This window comes from Aotus nancymaae, unplaced genomic scaffold, assembly GCF_030222135.1.
Source record: "Aotus nancymaae isolate 86718 unplaced genomic scaffold, 86718_ANA_hifiasm-v0.15.2.pri h1tg000161l, whole genome shotgun sequence".
Classification (NCBI taxonomy): domain Eukaryota; kingdom Metazoa; phylum Chordata; class Mammalia; order Primates; family Aotidae; genus Aotus; species Aotus nancymaae.
In genome coordinates, this window is record NW_026988576.1 from 1,675,715 (window position 1) to 1,693,005 (window position 17,291).

At 41.2% G+C, this 17,291-nt stretch overlaps 2 protein-coding genes across 4 annotated transcripts in view; both read right to left on the reverse strand.

Annotated features, from left to right (window-relative positions):
- The window catches only part of CCDC168 (coiled-coil domain containing 168), a 43,341-nt gene extending 40,513 nt beyond the window's left edge, over positions 1-2,828 (reverse strand). Inside the window, exons 1-3 of the mRNA XM_012440923.2 lie at positions 2,598-2,828; positions 2,412-2,475; positions 2,278-2,320 (exon numbers count right to left, since the gene is read on the reverse strand). Of these exons, the coding sequence (XP_012296346.2) occupies positions 2,278-2,320; positions 2,412-2,475; positions 2,598-2,828 (338 nt within the window). The remainder of the gene's footprint in view (positions 1-2,277; positions 2,321-2,411; positions 2,476-2,597) is intronic.
- A 5,223-nt stretch (positions 2,829-8,051) lies between these two features.
- On the reverse strand, positions 8,052-16,051 carry TEX30 (testis expressed 30). Of its 3 annotated transcripts, none has more exons than XM_012440975.2 (6): positions 15,947-16,051; positions 12,211-12,285; positions 11,504-11,734; positions 10,466-10,517; positions 9,191-9,396; positions 8,052-8,517 (listed from the first exon to the last, which is right to left on the reverse strand). In XM_012440975.2, the coding sequence occupies exons 2-6, from the start codon at positions 12,223-12,225 to the stop codon at positions 8,338-8,340; spliced, it is 684 nt and encodes a 227-aa protein (XP_012296398.1). In that variant the 5' UTR covers positions 12,226-12,285; positions 15,947-16,051; the 3' UTR covers positions 8,052-8,337. The 3 variants fall into 3 exon arrangements, with proteins under 3 accessions (XP_012296398.1, XP_012296401.1, XP_012296400.1); XM_012440978.3 differs by lacking the exon at positions 15,947-16,051 and adding an exon at positions 14,828-15,048; XM_012440977.3 differs by lacking the exon at positions 15,947-16,051 and adding an exon at positions 13,234-15,048.
- Positions 16,052-17,291: the final 1,240 nt, after the last annotated feature.

Genomic DNA, 17,291 nt, shown 5'->3' on the forward strand with positions numbered 1-17,291 from the left:
TGAGGCGGGTGGATCACCCAAGGTCAGGAGTTCGAGACCAGCCTGGCCAACATGGTGAAACCCTGTCTCTACTAAAAAAAAAAAAAAAAAAATTAGCCAGGCGTGATGGTGCGTGCCTGTAATAGCAGGTAGTATGGAGGCTGAGGCAGGAGAATCGCTTGAATCCAGGAGGCAGAGGTTGCAGTGAGCCAAGATCATGCTATTGTACTCCAGCCTTGGCAACAAGAGCAAAACTCTGTCTCAAAAAAAAAAAAAACAAAGAGGCAGAATTTAAAACAGCTAGGCCTGTTTTAAATTCAAAATTTGTGTTTTTTCATCATAATATGCTGATGTCATAGGAGCCATGTCTTTTCTCTAATCCTTTTTCTTCAACACCACCCCAAACCTCCTCTTCTCAATTAATTTCCCTTAACGCCCCCTAGAAACGTGCTATGCAAGGATTAACTCCTGTCTAGGCAGGATGGAAATAGTACGACACAAGGATGGAAAATCTTTAACATGTCCTTTCTGGAGGACACTTTGAACAAAGTTCTGCCTCTCTCTCTTTTTTTTTTTTTTTTTTGAGACAGAGTTTTGCTATTGTTGCCAAGGCTGGCATGCAGTGGCACAATCTTAGCTCACTGCGACCTTTGCCTCCCAGATTCAAGCGATTCCTCTGCCTTAGCCTCCATAGTAGCTGATATTACAGGCACCCACCATCATGCCCACTAATGTTTTATATTACTAGTAGAGATGGGCTTCCATCATGTTGGCCAGGCTGGTCTCAAACTCCTGACCTCAGAAAGGACAGGAGTTTCTTCAGATTCTGAAGCTGAAAATCCTTTTTTCCTCCATTTCTTCTTGTGAATTCCTCTTGCCTGTTAATGCTCTGGTTTTGAATTATATGTGAACATTAGCCCAAAAAGAAAAGAGGTCACCACGCACACCTAAGCCCTGTAATATCTCAAATGCTGACTCTTGGTCTGTCCAGTTGGACTTACTCTGTCTGCACTACCGCGGTGCTGTAGCCTGTGCTGGCATTCCTGTTCCCAGCCAGGCCTGACAAGGGTTCTACCTACTCACACCTCTGGATATTGTTACAGCTTCCCTGAGAACTAGAGTTCCTAGTTCCGAACACGAAAATATCATAACCAGATTAAATGAATAAAGCCCTTTTATACCTGACAAATGAAAGAAATTAGATGAAGATCAAGTAATCCTCTGATTCGCACAGCGACTAGTCACACAAGTGACTAGTGATCTAACTGAAACACAAAACCGTGCCACTCTTACGTGTAACCACCGCTAGTGGTTGTTATCTACAGAATAGAATCCAGACTTTTATACACGGTGTAGAAAGCCCTCCACTACCTGACTCCTACCTACCTCTTCACATTCATCTTCCACTACTTCCTAATTCAACTTAAACATTCAGGCAACTCTGAAATAATAGTAATTTCTTGCACATTGCTGCTGTTTCCTGCTCATGTCCTGGAATGTCTTTCTTATCCTCCTAAACATGTTTCCTTTTTGGGCTAATGTTCATTCATCCTTTAAAATTCAGCTCCAGCATAACATTCTTCGTGAAGCCATTCCCAACACCCTAGGCTGACTTAGGTATCTCCTGAATGTTCTAATATTTCTGTCGCTATGTCACCATATCGCAAGGCAATTATCCTTTATGTACACATCTCCACAAGAATATAAGCTTCTTGAGAGCAGAGACTATCTTGTGGTTTGAATCCCAGTGTCGGTGTCCACTATCTAGTAGATACCTAATAATTGTTGAATGGATTTCAATTGAAACAACTGAAATATTTATAGCAACTAGAGTAGTGATTATGACGTATTTAATCCCTAGCACTGAGAGAACTTTCCAATTCTGATAAATTCTGATTTTACAAACTCCTTTCATGTCACTCATGCAGCACCTAGCTCAGTGTTTGCTTGGTCCACAGTAAGTGCTAATGTCTTTTCAATTGAATTGGAAGAACGGATGTAGTGGAGAGAGAGTTAGAGTAGGAAAGCAAGTCACTGATCCTCTTCGAGCCTTATTTTCCTCATCTGTAAAAACAAGAATAATACTATCTACCTTGGAGGATAATTTCAATAATACACAAAAAGCCCTTAACACAGCTTGGAGCATAGCAACCATTTAAAGTAAATGTTAGACTGAATCACAATGTTGAACAGCTAGGAAAACCCTTCTCTGAAAATCGGAAGTAAAGGCAATTTTGAATAGAACACAACCAATCTATTTCATTTAGCTTCAAAATATATATGTAATACATCACATACCTTTCTTCTGAAGGTAAGTTAATAACTGACCAATTCTCTGGAGCTGAACAGGAATAAAAAAGTGACAGTATCAATGAAAAAAGCTCAGGTTTTTGAAGTTGTATAATATTTATATGAAGTTGTATAATATTTACCAAATAAATAAGAAGTTGTATCATGTTTGCAAGATGTCACTCTCTTCAGGCAACTCTCTTCCCTCTATTTTAATGGAAACAATTGTTAGAGGAGTAATCCTGGCATCAAAGTTCACAAATTTTATAAATTATTCTTATGTGTGATTTTGAAAAACAGGGAAAGGGAAATCAACCATTTGTTCTTACCTCCTGCACATCCGAACTACCCTTTTCAGGAAGTGTGAGATTCTTCCAAAAGTATGCGCAAGTTTTCAGGAATATTCGCTCAACAATAATTGCTAGGACAATTATAAAGAAAATTGCCATCCAATCATTTTGAAGAATCCAGGACTCTAGAAAGTCCCATAATATCAAAAATGTATTATCTTGCAGTTCAGCTAGTACTCCTTTTTTGAAGGAATAATATAGCTTTGACATTTTAATGTAATATGTGCAAGAGACTGGTGTCTCATTCAGAAGTCCTTGATTTCAGAGGCTCTGAAATATAGAAAGTTGGTATACCCAACTCATAACTCTGTGTAAATTCAGCCAGTGCTGCTTGGTGTCTTATGAGGAGCAGCAGTGATTGCCTAAGTTAAGTGAGGTACGTGTCATAGTGGGCATTTAACTGAGCTCATTTCAACTTACTTTAGTAATAATGGAAGTTCATAGGTAAGAAATGTACAGTGCTATGAGTAGTTTTTTACTAAAATTCAAAAAATCACATTCTCTTAACTTCATAGAAAGCAACATAATTCTATCATGGATTGCCACTGTCCTATTATAGATAAAAAATAAATTTGAATTGGTGGAAAGCATTTGATATAACCATTTCTATTAACACCAGCAATTGTGTATTTTATGCTTCTTTGTGGTCAGGAAAATATAGTCCTTTCTTGAATGAATATAGATAAGGTTGACAGATTTAGCAAATAAAAACATTAGATGCCCAATTTAATTTGAATTTCGGAGTGATGTCAAATAAATTTTTTTAGTCTAAATATGTCCCATTGAGACTATGGAGAATGGCTTGAGCTCAGGAGTTTGAGACCAATACTAGGCAGCATAAGTGGACCCCTGTCTTTACCAAAAATTTAAAAATTAGCCAGGCGTGGTAGTATGCATCTCTAGTTAGTCTCAGCTACTTGGGAGTCTGAGGTGGGAGGACTGCCTGAGCCTGGGGGGTAAAGGCTGCAGTGAGCCATGATCCCGCCACTGCACTCCCATCCTGGACAACAGAGCGAGACACTGTCTCAAAAAAAAAAAAAAAAAAAAAAAAAAAAACAGCTTTTAATGTTGCTGAACATTAAAAATCATGAGATCAATGACATTCTAAATGTTGGAATTGACAGTCTTCTGCTCTCCTGGATCACACGCACAGGTATTTATAATCTTTATTTAAGTATAACTCTTATCTTGAATTTTGTCTTTGCAAAGAATGGCCCTTTAGAATTCCTCTGGATTTTTCTAGCACTATGGTAAAGTACACCTTCCCTGTACTCCCCTCCTCACAAAGACAGTTGAGGTAATTTTAGTCTCCTGGGTTTCCCTATAAAATTTAAGCAGCTGGAAAAATACTTAGTTACTCTCACCTACTTGCAGAAATTCTCTAAATCATTTCATGATAACTATCTTAAAAGGGATTCACTGTTTCAACACTTTCTTCTCTTAAAGAACTGAAAAGAACTCTTAAAGAACTGTATAGAACTCTTAAAGAACTTAAAGAACTCTTAAAGAACAGAGCTCTTAAAGAACTGTAAAGGAAGTGCTGCATATCACTCCTGCTGATGCTTAGGGTTACATAGAGGTAAGCATTAGCCCTTTCCAGGGCTTTGTCATGTTTGTTACTTATGTACTTGCTACTAACAAAAGTATAATATCTATTTTTCAGCATAAATGCTTCTGTCCCTTGGACTAGAAACCTCTTTGACCAATGTCAAGTGAACAGCATCAGAAGTAAATACACAGCAAGATTCACTTGCTTAGAGAATAAAAAGAAAAAAAATCTTAGAAAGCCCATTACAAACCGTAATACAAAATAGACTACAAGAAAACACAAGAAAAATTCTGTTAACTTTTTTTTTTAAACTTCCTATTATACTTACCAGTGTTACCGTCTTTGAACTATTTGGACATTATGAACTTCATTTTTGTTCTTTACTTAATAGGAAAAAGTCCCAATATTAGATACATAAAATAGTAACATAAAGCCAGAGATTGTTCAAAATTGTTAGAAACTCTTTCTTAGTTTAATATCTTAGTTTAATACATTTATTGAATAATAAATGTGTAAAGCACTGAACGAGGAACAAAAACGTGCTTTAACACGATTTGTTAAGATGAGGAAAATAGTCCCAATTGAAGGCATTTGTAATGTGAGGTGGAGATATGAATAACTTAATGAGAAGGTAGAGCGTGGTTAACAAAGAAATGAGGACGATATCACAGGAGTTTGAGGAGAGATACTTGGTTTGGGGTAATTTCAAGGAAAGCTGTAAAGAGGGGGGAAAATTTTAAGGAACTTAAAGAATGAGTAGGACTTGGAAACAGGCAAAGATGAACAAAGAAAGTAGGAAGGAGAGTCAGAAATACTTCTTCCATTTTATAAACGTTGACATAGTCCATGTTAGTTATTTCACTGTTTACAGGTTTGAAAAAGAAGGCTAAAATGTTGATAGAGCCCTACTGTGAAGCCAGCTTCAGAGACCTAACAGTTTTTAAGTTGGAAGTATCAACTGGTGTATCAAAGGAAGGAGACAATAAAATAGGAAAATCAATTAGGCTACCGCAGTGATAGATGAGAATTGATAAGGGTCTGAATTAGAGTGATGGCAGTGTAAAAAGGAGAGTAAGAGACTGAAACCCAGGATTTGGCAACTGAAAGAAAGCAACTGGCTGAGTGTGGTGGCTCATGCCTGTAATCCCAGTTGAGATGAGTTGCTTCAGTCCTGGAGTTCGAGACCAGCCTGGGCAACAAAGCAAGACCCTGTTAAAATATTTGAGACCTCGTCTCTACAAACATTTTGAAAAGCCAGGTGCAGTGGCAGGTGCCTGTAGTCCCAGCTACTTGGGAGACTGAGGTGGGAGGATCCCTTGAGGCCAGAAGTTCAAGGTTGCAATGGGGTATGATAGCACCATTGCATTCCAGCCTGGGTGACACAGTGAAACCCTGTCTCAAAAAAATAAAACTAGGCTGGGTGCGGCTCACCTCTATAATCCCAGCACTTTGGGAGGCGGAGGTAGGCGGATCACTTGAGGTCAGGAATTCAAGACCAACATGGCTAAACACTGTCTCTACTAAAAATACAAATATTAGCCCGGCGTGGTGGCACACGCCTATAATTCTGGCTACTCAGGAGGCTGAGGAACAAGAATCACTTGAACCCAGGAGGCAGAGGTTGTAGTGAGCTTAGATCGCACCACTGCACTCCAGTCTCAAAAACAAAACAAAACAAAAAAAAACTAAAATAATAAAAGAAAGCAAATGGATCAAGGAGGGGGATGGAAGAGTTAATGGTGAGGGAGAAAGGACTTACAGATAATCCCACATCTGGTCTGTCCCAACATGGGCACTATTGACATTTTGGACAGGATACTTCTTTGTGTGGCTGCAGTCCTGTGTATTGTAGGATGCTTAGCAACATCCCTACCTTCTACCTACAGAATGCTAGTGGAACCCCAACCCTGCTTGTGACAATCAAAAATATTTCTAGGAGAATTGCCTGAACCCAGGAGGCGGAGGTTGTGGTGAGCCGAGATTGCACCATTGCACTACAGCTCGGGTAACAAGAGTGAAACTCTGTCTCAAAAAAAAAAAAAAAAGTGTATATATATATATATATACACACATTTCTAGACATTGCTAATGTCCCCGGTCTCCCGGCGGCAGACCAGGACTGGTCCGTGGCCCACCAGAAACCAAGAGTGGGCAAGCAAGCATTACTGCCTGAGCTCCGCCTCCTGTCAGATCAGCTGTGGTATAAGGTTCTTATAGGAGCAGGGAATGTTATTGTGAACTGTGCACATGGGGGATCTATAGGTTGCAGGCTTCTTATGAGAATCTAATGACTGATGATCTGGGGTGGCACAGTTTCAACTGAAAAACATCCCCACCCCTGCCACCCCCACCCCAGTCAGATTGAAAAATTGTCTTCCACAAAATAGGTCCCTGATGCCAAAAAAGTTGGGGACCACTGCCCTAAGGGGTAAAGGTCCCCCTCCAGGTGGGAAACATTAGTCTAGGTGAGTGGTTATGAGGCAGGAGAATAGGGTCTGGAGGCAGGAAACCAAGACCAATTCACCCTGACTTCCTACAACTAAATTAATAGGAAAATCCCAACTTTCCATGCCTAAGTAACAAAAGTACCAGAAGCTACTCCCTTTGCAAATCCCCTTTTCTGTGCAGCAGATGGAAAACTGAAAGTACCTCTGATTTGTTGCATAGGAGTGTAACTTTGTAACTTCACTTCAGTCTCTGACCGGTTGCTTTCTGCAACTGATCATACTGATTGTGGGCCACCATTTACGTGGGGTGAACACCAAGTAGACAATGGGAAACCTCTAGGAGGTGTTTGGACCCCAGAAGATTCCTTATCCAGGGCTCTTGGGCCACTGCTCGGGCAGCTGCCACATTGTGGAATGTACTATCATTTTCAATAAATCTCTGCTTTCACTGCTTCATTCTTTCCTCCCTTTGCTGTGCATTTTGTGCAATTCTTTATTCAAAACGTCAAGAACCTGGACAACTTGCAGTCAACCTAGGGGAAAGATCAACTTTAAATGATCATCTATCTACATTACTCCTATATTTAATATAGTATCTTTGGTCATCATATTATGCCTATAGTTTAATTTTGCAAACTCAAATATTATACATTGTATAGCCTGGTTAGTAGGCTTTTAAATGTTGTGTTGTACTTTAACAGTATGTTCTGCTTTGTAGTAAGTTGTCCTTTGTGTTTTCCTTTTCCCATTTATTTTATTTCTGGTTAACAATACTAATGTTCCCCAATGACTTATAGTTGTTAATAGACCAGTGATTCTATCTTCTTTTTGTTTTTGTTTTTTTGAGACAGAGTCTCACTCTGTCACCCAGGCTGGAGTGCACTGGTACACTCTGGGCTCACTACAGCCCCTACTTCCTGGGTTCAAGCGATTCTTCTCCCTTATCCTTCAAGTAGCTGGGACTACAGACATGCACCACCACACTTGGCTAATTTCTGTATTTTTAGTAGAGACGAGGTTTTGGCACGTTGGTCAGGCTGGTCTCAAACTCCTGGCATCAAGTGATCTGCCTGCCTCGGCCTCCCAAAATGCTTGGATTATGGGCGTGAGCCATGGTGCCCAGCCTCACACATTATGTTGTAAGTTCCAAGTTTTTACTCATCTTTACAAACCCAATGAGGTTTGCTTGTAATAAGCCTTCAGTGAACCCTTCTTGAATTAAAGATATTTCATTCTAAAAAGTCTTCAGGGTCCCTATATTTGAAACGTATGTCCACTCCTATCCCTTTAGTGAGATTTATTAAAAGATTAGATGAAAAGATGTGTACATTTTATAAATCTGACTAGATTAACCCTAATAAAGTTTTGTTTTCCTTTACTGAAGATGACACTGCTCTGCAAAATTTCTCAGTTGCATATCAATAAGACAAAAGCACATTTGTAACAAAATTCAAATGTTTAATTTTTTTCAAAACTTAACTATACTAATGAAAATAAATTATATTTAGACCACCTTCGATATTTTTACATCATCTTTATACAACTATAACAGTGCTTTGAAAAGACGCTTTGTGAAGGATGTTAATTTCACATTTGAAACGTGTTTCAAAAATAAGGGAACATTAAAGAACATCAAGTTACTTTGAAATATATCTCAATGCTGGGGGCATATTGTTCTTTATCAAATTAACTGTAAGTGTATTCAAAATAACATGGCTTTTAACTAATGACATTTCTTGTCCATTTCAGTAATTTCTTGGATCCAAAACAAAATCTGTGTATTTATTTCTTTGAAAACATCATTTGTCGACCGTCCTTTCACTGCCATGGAATGATTTGCCTTCTCAATCCAGTGGATTTTATGGGGAGCTTGCATTTTCTGTGCCACTTTCTCCAACAAGTTCTAAAGAAAAAAAGAAGAGGATACTAGACTAATGTTCTATTGATATTTAATAAAAGGTCCTCTCTCCTCCGCCTATACTGGCATTCATTCACAAGTATTCATTAAATGCTTTCCCACAGACAACTTTCTAGGTAACAGAATGTTCGAGGAAATGTCCACAAACGTGGCAGTCCACTTCTTTTAGCTACAGCAATACCACATATCAAGAATTCATTACTGATAATAAAATGTTAAATAAATTGGAGGAAAAAAATTTATTTTGCCCCAAATATCTTTTTCCCAAGTAAATTATACGCTCTGGGGAATACAAAATTGTTTGATAATATTGGGCTAATATTTAGTAATGTGTAGACATTGCCAACCCTTTCTCAAGAGTCAATTTTATAACAAATAATCTGCCTGAATGTTGAAATGATTAAAAAAATGTACAGCCTAGTAATATTCAGATATTAATCCTTCATTTCCCAAATAAGGGTAATATCTATCAGGGAGACAAATTTTGTCACTATATTTCTATTTTTAGGTTCTCAAAAGCAACAGGGTAACCAAAACACAAATCTAGTGTTAGTCAAATTAGCAACTTTTAAAAGAGACTTGCAGGAAATATCTTGCTCTCATGATATTGCTGCCTTTTATTCTCTTTCATTCACACAAACATGGAGTTATAATTCACCTTTTCACACATTTCATCTGCTGAGCCTGATACAAACAGTACAGGCTCTTTTAAACGAAAGAGGTCTTCATCTCTGAGTTTATGCTGCTGCTTTGGATGGTGCAGTGGATAAGAAATACAAATGAGACCTCGAACAAAATCATCGGCATCATCTGGCTCAATGTGACACATTACAGAAGCAGCTGCTCTTGAGCCCATTGAACGACCTAAAATCAATTAAAATTAAGTTCAGTTTGAAATAGAAACTTTTACATAAAGTAGCAGTGATGGGTGGCAAATTGGATCTTTTACTGTTCATCGTATCTGTTTACCAACAAATTAACTCCAAAAGATAGCAATTAACAAGATGCAACACCAAGCTGGGCACAGTGGCTCACACCTATAATCCCAGCACTTTGAGAGGCCCAGGCGGGCAGACTGTCTGAGGTCAAGAGTTCAAAACCAGCCTGACCAAAATGGTGAAACCCCATCTCTATTAAAAATACAAAAATCAGCCAGGTGTGGTGGTACACACCTATAGTCCCAGCTACTTGGGAGGCTGAGGCAGGAGAATCACTTGAACTGGGGAAGTGGAGGTTGTGGTGAGCCAAGATGGTGCCACTGCACTCAAGCCTGGGCAACAGAGCAAGACTCTGTCTCAACAACAACAACAAAAAACCTAAAAAGATCTTAAGTCAAATGTTAAGAGGCAATTATTTTTCTGAAGAACACTTAAAAGGACAAGAACAATCCTTGTAAAGGAATCATCTATGTGAGAGATGAATAAAAGGAAAGAAGCTCAGATTATAATACATATACATGAGGTTCATATTTGCTTTAAGTATATAAAGTGTTTTAGCCGGGCGCGGTGGCTCAAGCCTGTAATCCCAGCACTTTGGGAGGCCGAGGCGGGTGGATCACGAGGTCAAGAGATCAAGACCATCCTGGTCAACACTGTGAAACCCCGTCTCTACTAATACAAAAAAATCAGCTGGGCATGGTGGCGCGTGCCTGTAATTCCAGCTACTCGAGAGGCTGAGGCAGGAGAATTGCCTGAACCCAGGAGGCGGAGGTTGCGGTGAGCCGAGATCGCGCCATTGCACTCCAGCCTGGGTAACGAGAGCAAAACTCTGTCTCAAAAAAAAAAAAAAAAAAAAAAGTGTTTTAACATTAAAAAGGTGACTTACCAAAACAACAACAATCCTTAAATTAGCTTCCTATGATCAATTAATTCTCCATTACCTATTCCTATATTAAAATGAGTAATTAACAAGTATTCACAAGTATTATACTTACCTCCAAGAAAAACTCCTGCAAGTTTGTATTCTCCTGATGTCTTTAGGTAATTCTACAAAAATAAAAAAATTATCAGTTCTTCACATATAAAATATTCCATTGGAAATGCAAGATATATTATTTCTCATCACTACTGAAATGTATGAAAATCTATGCAAAGATAATCAGAAAATCTTAAGGGATTCTTAAAAGAAGTAATCAGTCCTTCCTCTTCCAGTCATGCCTTCACTATTAAATCACATGTTAGGTAATACAGGCAAGTATGTGAGTAAAAAGTCAATCTACCATTACTAAAATATTTAAGCACTGAACTATAAATTATGTTTTAAAAAGGCCAGTAAAGGCTTCCAACTAATAACAAATTTGATAGTGTTAACATCTAAAGTTCTGAAAATCTTACTGCTTGAAATTATTTAGATCGGGGGGCCCAATCTTTTGGCTTCCCTGGATCACAGTGGAAGAAGAACTGTCTTGTGCCACACATAAAATACACTAACACTAATGATACCTGATGAGCTAAAAAAGGAAAAAATTGCAAAAACAAATCTCATGTTTTAAGTGAGTTTGCAAACTTGTGTTGGGCCACATTCAAAGCTGTCCTGGGCTACATGTAGCCCATGGGTTGGACAAGATTGATTTAAGGAAACTTTACTGTTATCCAGGGATTTTAAGCAACATTTACAGAAAACAGTGTCATATTTGTATATGCATAGTATGGTAGATTAAATACTCTAGGATGCCAAAACTATATGCTAAAGTTACATAATTCCAGTGAGAAAAATCATTAAATAGTTTAGAAGTTTCCTTACATTTCTTGGCAATCATAGAGGAACATTTATGATGCAAGCATTCATCTCCATGGAAACTGATGACAAGGGAAATCTGACCACTGAAAAGCTTTCGTGTACTGCTGAGTTTTCTAAGAATATGCTCCTTCAAAGATTTTTAAAATTAAACCAAATGACTATTAATACAATTCATCTTACAAAGTATTTCAAACAGAATTCTGTTATAATAGACATAAATAAATTTTCTTACCAAAACTGATTTATATGCCTTAATTCTATGTACAATATTAAGGCCTTTGCAGGTAAATCTCAGGCAAAAAAACCCATGAGATGCAAGATGGGATGCCAGTGACATCAAATGAGGAAGATTCAGATCTCCTGATGCTCCATGTGTAAGAATTATTCCATATGTTAAGCTCTTGTTAGGTACCAAACAAACGGCATCTAGTAATTTATTTCCAAAAGGTATTTTTAATTTAACCTGGAATTCAAGAGAATAAAGGGATCAAAAATTACTTCTTGCCTATTAAGACAACTGAATATATACATGTTTTCTCTGTGAGGCTCATAATTCAAGTCATAGCCTCCAAATAAAAAGTAGTGATATTAATAATAGTATTTAAGTGCTTACTGTGTCGGGTGCTATTATAAGTGCTTTATATGTATTAACTTATTTAACCTTTCCAACAATTCTATGAGGCAAGTACTATCATCATCCCCGTTTTATAGATAAGGCACTAAATTATCTATTTATAGATAATACTTGCCCAAGGTTATATAGCCACTAGCTAGGATTTAAACTCACACAGTCTGCTCTAGATTCCTCTCTTAACCACTTATGCTATACTGCCTCCCACAGTGAAAGTTGAAAATAAGATTACTCTGAAGCCATATAATTACAAATAAATAAACAAAAAACCAGGAACCCTGAAGATGCAGAACATATGAAAATATTACCTCTGTATGACTCATTTTCACTGTTGAATAACAAACTTAAAGTGCATTTACATCTGAGAAGCAAAGGACATCTCCCTGAAAAGAAGATTCTGTTGTGAAAGGTGAGTTGGCAGACATGGATATGACACAAAAAGTATGAATGAACATTCAGCAGCTAAAATAAACATTTAGAATTACTTCCTTAAAATCTGGTGTCTTTACATGTACATTATTCTATGGGCACTCAGAATTGGTTAGAGGGCCAGGTGCAGGGTTGGCAGATGTTATAGTGAAGCAAAGGGAATACTTTGACATGGAAACTGTAAGGTAATTCATATCAAAGTAGGATGCTGTATATTGGAAAAAATGATAAAGTAAAAATATATATATACATTTTTGTAAGAATCTTCATTCTAAACCAACTATCCTAAACTTAATTTTTCAGCATCTTACTAACCCATTTTCTTCATCATTATAGTTCCCAAGCCTTCCCATCCATACCTTGTCACGTAACTTTATAGTGCTGCCAGGAGACAGAGTATATATGTCTTTACCCTATTTGCTCTGGACTTAGCTATGTAACTTGTTTCAACTAATGGAATGTGGGTAGACATTTCAATGTGTGACTTTTGAGCTAAGGCATGGCAAACTTCCAGAGGCCCTCTGGAACTTTCACCCTCAGTCATGAGAAAAACATGCTCTAGGTAGTTTTGCATTTTCAGCCTGGGTCTCAAAGCAAAGACACGTGGAACAGATCTGAACCCAAAACTGAAGTCTGAAGTCTAGACTAGTCTAACCAAAATCTAAACAACCGCTGATCTGAAGATCCATGAGGATGAAATGTAAGCCACTGAAATTTTGGGGTTGTTATGTAGCATTCCTTCCTATGTTAAGAGCTTAGGAACAACATCAGGATCTCCACTACTCACCCATTTTTTCCATTAACATTCACTTTTTCATTCATTCATTCATTAAATAGGTAACAATAACATGGTTTAAAGTTCAAAAGGTACCAAGAATATGTAATGAAAAAGTCTCACTTACTCCACTTTTGACTTGTCATCAGATCCCCTCTCCAAAGGTAACCAGTATTACCTGCTTCTTACTTATCCTTCCAGATAGCACTGAACTTATTTTCACACAAGTGTAAGTATATGTATAAGATAAATTCCTGGGAGAGGAATCACTGTGTCAGAGGGTTTGTTGATAATTTTTTAGAGTATTTTTTTCATAGAACTTCCTGAGGTGAATATATTTCATTTCTGAATAGGTATCGTGTGCACGCGGTACATTTTAAAAATGTAAACAGAAGTCAAAGGATTTGTTTATAATTTTTTACAGAATTTTTTTTTCATAGACCTTCCTGAGGTGAAGAATACATTTCATTTTTGAATAGGTATCGTGTGCACATGGTACATTTTTAAAGAAAATGCAAACAGAAGTTTCCTTACACTCTTCCCCAGCCTCCAAGTTCCTTTTCCTTCCTAGAAACCACTATAACCAACTCACTATGTACCTTTCTCCATCTGTGTGTGTGTGTGTGTGTGTGTGTGTGTGTGTGTGTGAGAGAGAGAGAGAGAGAGAGAGAGAGAGAGAGAGAGAGAGAGCGCGAGCGAGCATGTAAAATTTTCTTATTTCAGCCTGGAGGGCATTAGTCTGATCGGACTGCAGAAGTTCTGGAACTGAGTGGGAGAAGGGGGATGAAGGGAATTCAAGCTTCAGTGTTCCTGTCTTCATACATGTAGCCCCATAATTAACTATGCCCGGGTTTCTCAGTTCAAAGATCCTCTGTTTTACTTCAAGAGAATAAACCTCCATCCGGTCTTCTAACAAGGGGAAAGGCAATCACCAACAGCGTGAAATGGGGAAGGGGATCTGGATATCCAATTGCTTCTCAGATTTCACCTAAATCATCTTTCTTTAAAGCTCCCTACACCCACCTCCTGCACCACCACCACCTTCTTTCCCAGTACCACAGCTGTCCAATGCTGCCAGTTTCCGTGCAGTTTGAAGATTCTGTGGTTAATACAGGGTTTGCTAAGATAGCCGCGTTTTAGAGACTGCTATTTGCCAGTGTTTCCTTTCCTATTCTCCCACTGTTGGAAGGTTTATTTTTTGTTTTTATTTTTAAAATCCCCTTAATGTAATTTTAGTAAAATTTCAGGAAAGAGTAAATTTAGATGCATGTATACGATAATCACTATCTTAGAATGCTTCATTTTTTTGTTGTTGTTTTGTTTTCCTTTTTTCATTTTTTTTTTTTCTCGCTCTGGGGCCCAGGCCTGAAAATTCAGTGGCACAATCATAGCTCACGGCATCCTCGAACGCCTGAGCTCAAACGATCCTCTTGTCTCAGTCTCTGGAATAGGTGGAACTACAGATGCTCACCACCACACCCACTAATTTCTTAAAAACGTTTTTGTAGTTTCACAGGCTGGTCTCAAACTCCTGGGCTCAAGTGATCCCTGTGCGTTGGCCTCCCAAACCGCTGGGATGCCAAGGGGTGCGCCACCTTGCCCGGCCTGCTTTACTACTTTACAGACTTCACGATGAACAGTGTGTTTTTCACGGTTGGTGCACACATGCTGGTTTACTTCAGAAACACTGAAAATACCCCATAACACAATCCCCAACCAACCTGCTCTAGATCGCCTAAGTTTTTGTTCTTTTTTTGAGATGGAGTCTCGCTGTGTCACCTAGGCTGGAGTGCAGTGGCACAATCTCGACTCACTGCAACCTCCACCTCCCGGGTTCAAGCGATTCTCCTGCCTCAGCCTCCCGAGTAGCTGGGATTACAGGTGCCCACCAACACACTCGGCTTTTTTGCATTTTTAGTAGAGACAGGGTTTCACCATGTTGGTCAGGCTGGTCTCGAACTCCTGACCTCAGGTGATCTGCCTGCCTCGGCCTCCCAAAGTGCTGAAATTACAGGCGTGAGCTACCGCACCCCGCCACTGTCGTCTGGGTTTTCATTTCTGGCTTTAGGTTCAGAGAGGGCAGGGTTTGAAGCCTGGCCTGGCCTCAGTGCCCTCAACGGCGATGGCGAAGATGACCGGCTAGAGGTGCTGCGCCCGCGAAACGCCAGCGCCAGTCGGGCGTCCGGAGCGCCGGCTCCAATGGCTGGGTCGTCGGCGGAGTTCTAGCACAAGTCCTACTACGAACGGCTGGGCGATCACCTCCGACGCCACGGAACGGAGACACCACAGCCCCTTCAACTTGCAGTTAAAAATGTTCGTGCCTTGTTAGATCCACAGCATTACGTTGGCTATCGTGGAGCAAACAAAAGCGTTGAGTCCAGTTTCACAGCGGGTCCGTCAACCACCTTAGCAAACATGGAGCGAAAATTCAAAGCGGGTCTCACGGGCGTGCGGGGCTCAGCGGCGCTCAGGCTCGGGATCCGTTCCCTCCGCAAATGCGCGCTGCCCTGGCCGCCCCCGGCGACCCCTCTCCACTCGGAGGCTGCTTCGAGCCAGTCACCCGGGACTGGCTGACGCGGTCCAGGTTGGCCCCGTCCGGCTCTCCCCGCCCGCACCAACCCCACACTCCGCCCTCCTACTCGGCGAAGCAGAGGAAGCCCCCACCGGCTGGTGCCCGCGGGCACCGAACTGAACGGAACGCCTCCCAGCTTGGACCAAGGGCCCCCGAGGAGCGACGCCCTTGAGCCTCTAACGCTTCAGGCGGGCCTGCCGGACGCTCTTCCCGTCCCCTAGGAAGCTGTCCCTCAGCCAGCGGCGCCAACCGCCACTGCCGCACTTACCGGGGAAGATAAGAATGGCCGTGGGCACCCAACCGCCCTCACTCCCTTCAGGGAGCTGATTAGCACGCTCGAAGCGACCGCCTCTCCGGCCCCGCCACTAGGTTCGACTACGGCGCACGCGCGCGCAGGCCACGCCCCCGGGTGCGCGGGCCGGGCCGCAGAGCACGCCGGGAGCGTGAGTCTCCTAGCCCGCCACAGCCAGGAGCGGTCCGCAGGGACAAGCCGAGCAAGGGGAGGGCGTCAGGGTGCCCCGCCGCCACAGCAGCACGCGGACGGCTGGAAAGCCAGCCCCAGTTACCTCCTCCTCCAGGACTGCTCCACTCGAGGCCCTTCCGCATCCCAGCCACCACTCCATTCCGAGGCGTGGTCAGCTCTCACCAGTCTTTTCCTCACACCCACAGTCGATTTGTTAGTCCCGTTGGAGTCACACTTACAGAATCCAGCCGCTTCACACACTTCTACATGGGGTCCAGCCCCCTGTTATCTTTGCGGGGATAATTCCAACAGTCACTTAAATGGTGACTTGGCACCATCTTGCCCCCGCCTGGCCCTTGTCGGCGACGCCGCAGCCACGTGGATGCTGTGGAAACCTACACACCCCCTCCCACTTCCCAAGGTTCCGCGCTCATCGCCAAAGCCAGAGGCCGGCAGTGGCCTAAGCCGTTGCAGGCGATCGGTCCCCCACCTCTCCCCTCTCTATCTGGCTCCTTTTCTGGAGGCCCCAGGCAGCCCGGCCTCCGCTGCCCTCACCACCACCCACCAGGCGGGACCCCACGACGACAGGCTTTTGTCCCGGCTGCTCCCTCCCAGCATGGGCCGCGTCTCCTTGGGTCGACAGGGCACGTGGTTTTCACAGCGAGGCCATCGCCTCCCGGCTCTTCCTGTCCTTCCGCATCAGGAGCTATGCAGGTGCCTGTGTCTCCTCACTGCACTATCAGCTCCCAGGTGAAGACAGGGTTGCGTTTTGTACATTTTTGTTTTAACCGTGAACGTCCTGTGTATGAACAAGGCTCAGAAAAAATATTTCTTGAGGGAATGAATCTTCTCCAAGCCCAGTGCAGTTGGCACCTGCCCTCTTTTCTGTCACAGTGCATGTAAGGAAATACATTCCACAAAACCACGTAGTCACTGTCATTTATCACAAGTGTTTCCCCAAATTACAAAGTCTGAATACTTGTCTCCTAATTTTTTAGCGGTGTGTTTTAAAACAACTTTCTTTACATGCCATTAAATTCACTCATTTGAAGTGTACCATTCAGTGATTTTCAGTTATTTTAAAACCATTTGCAACCATCGCTATAAGAACATTTCCATCATCCCCCCAAAAAGTGTGTGCACACTTACA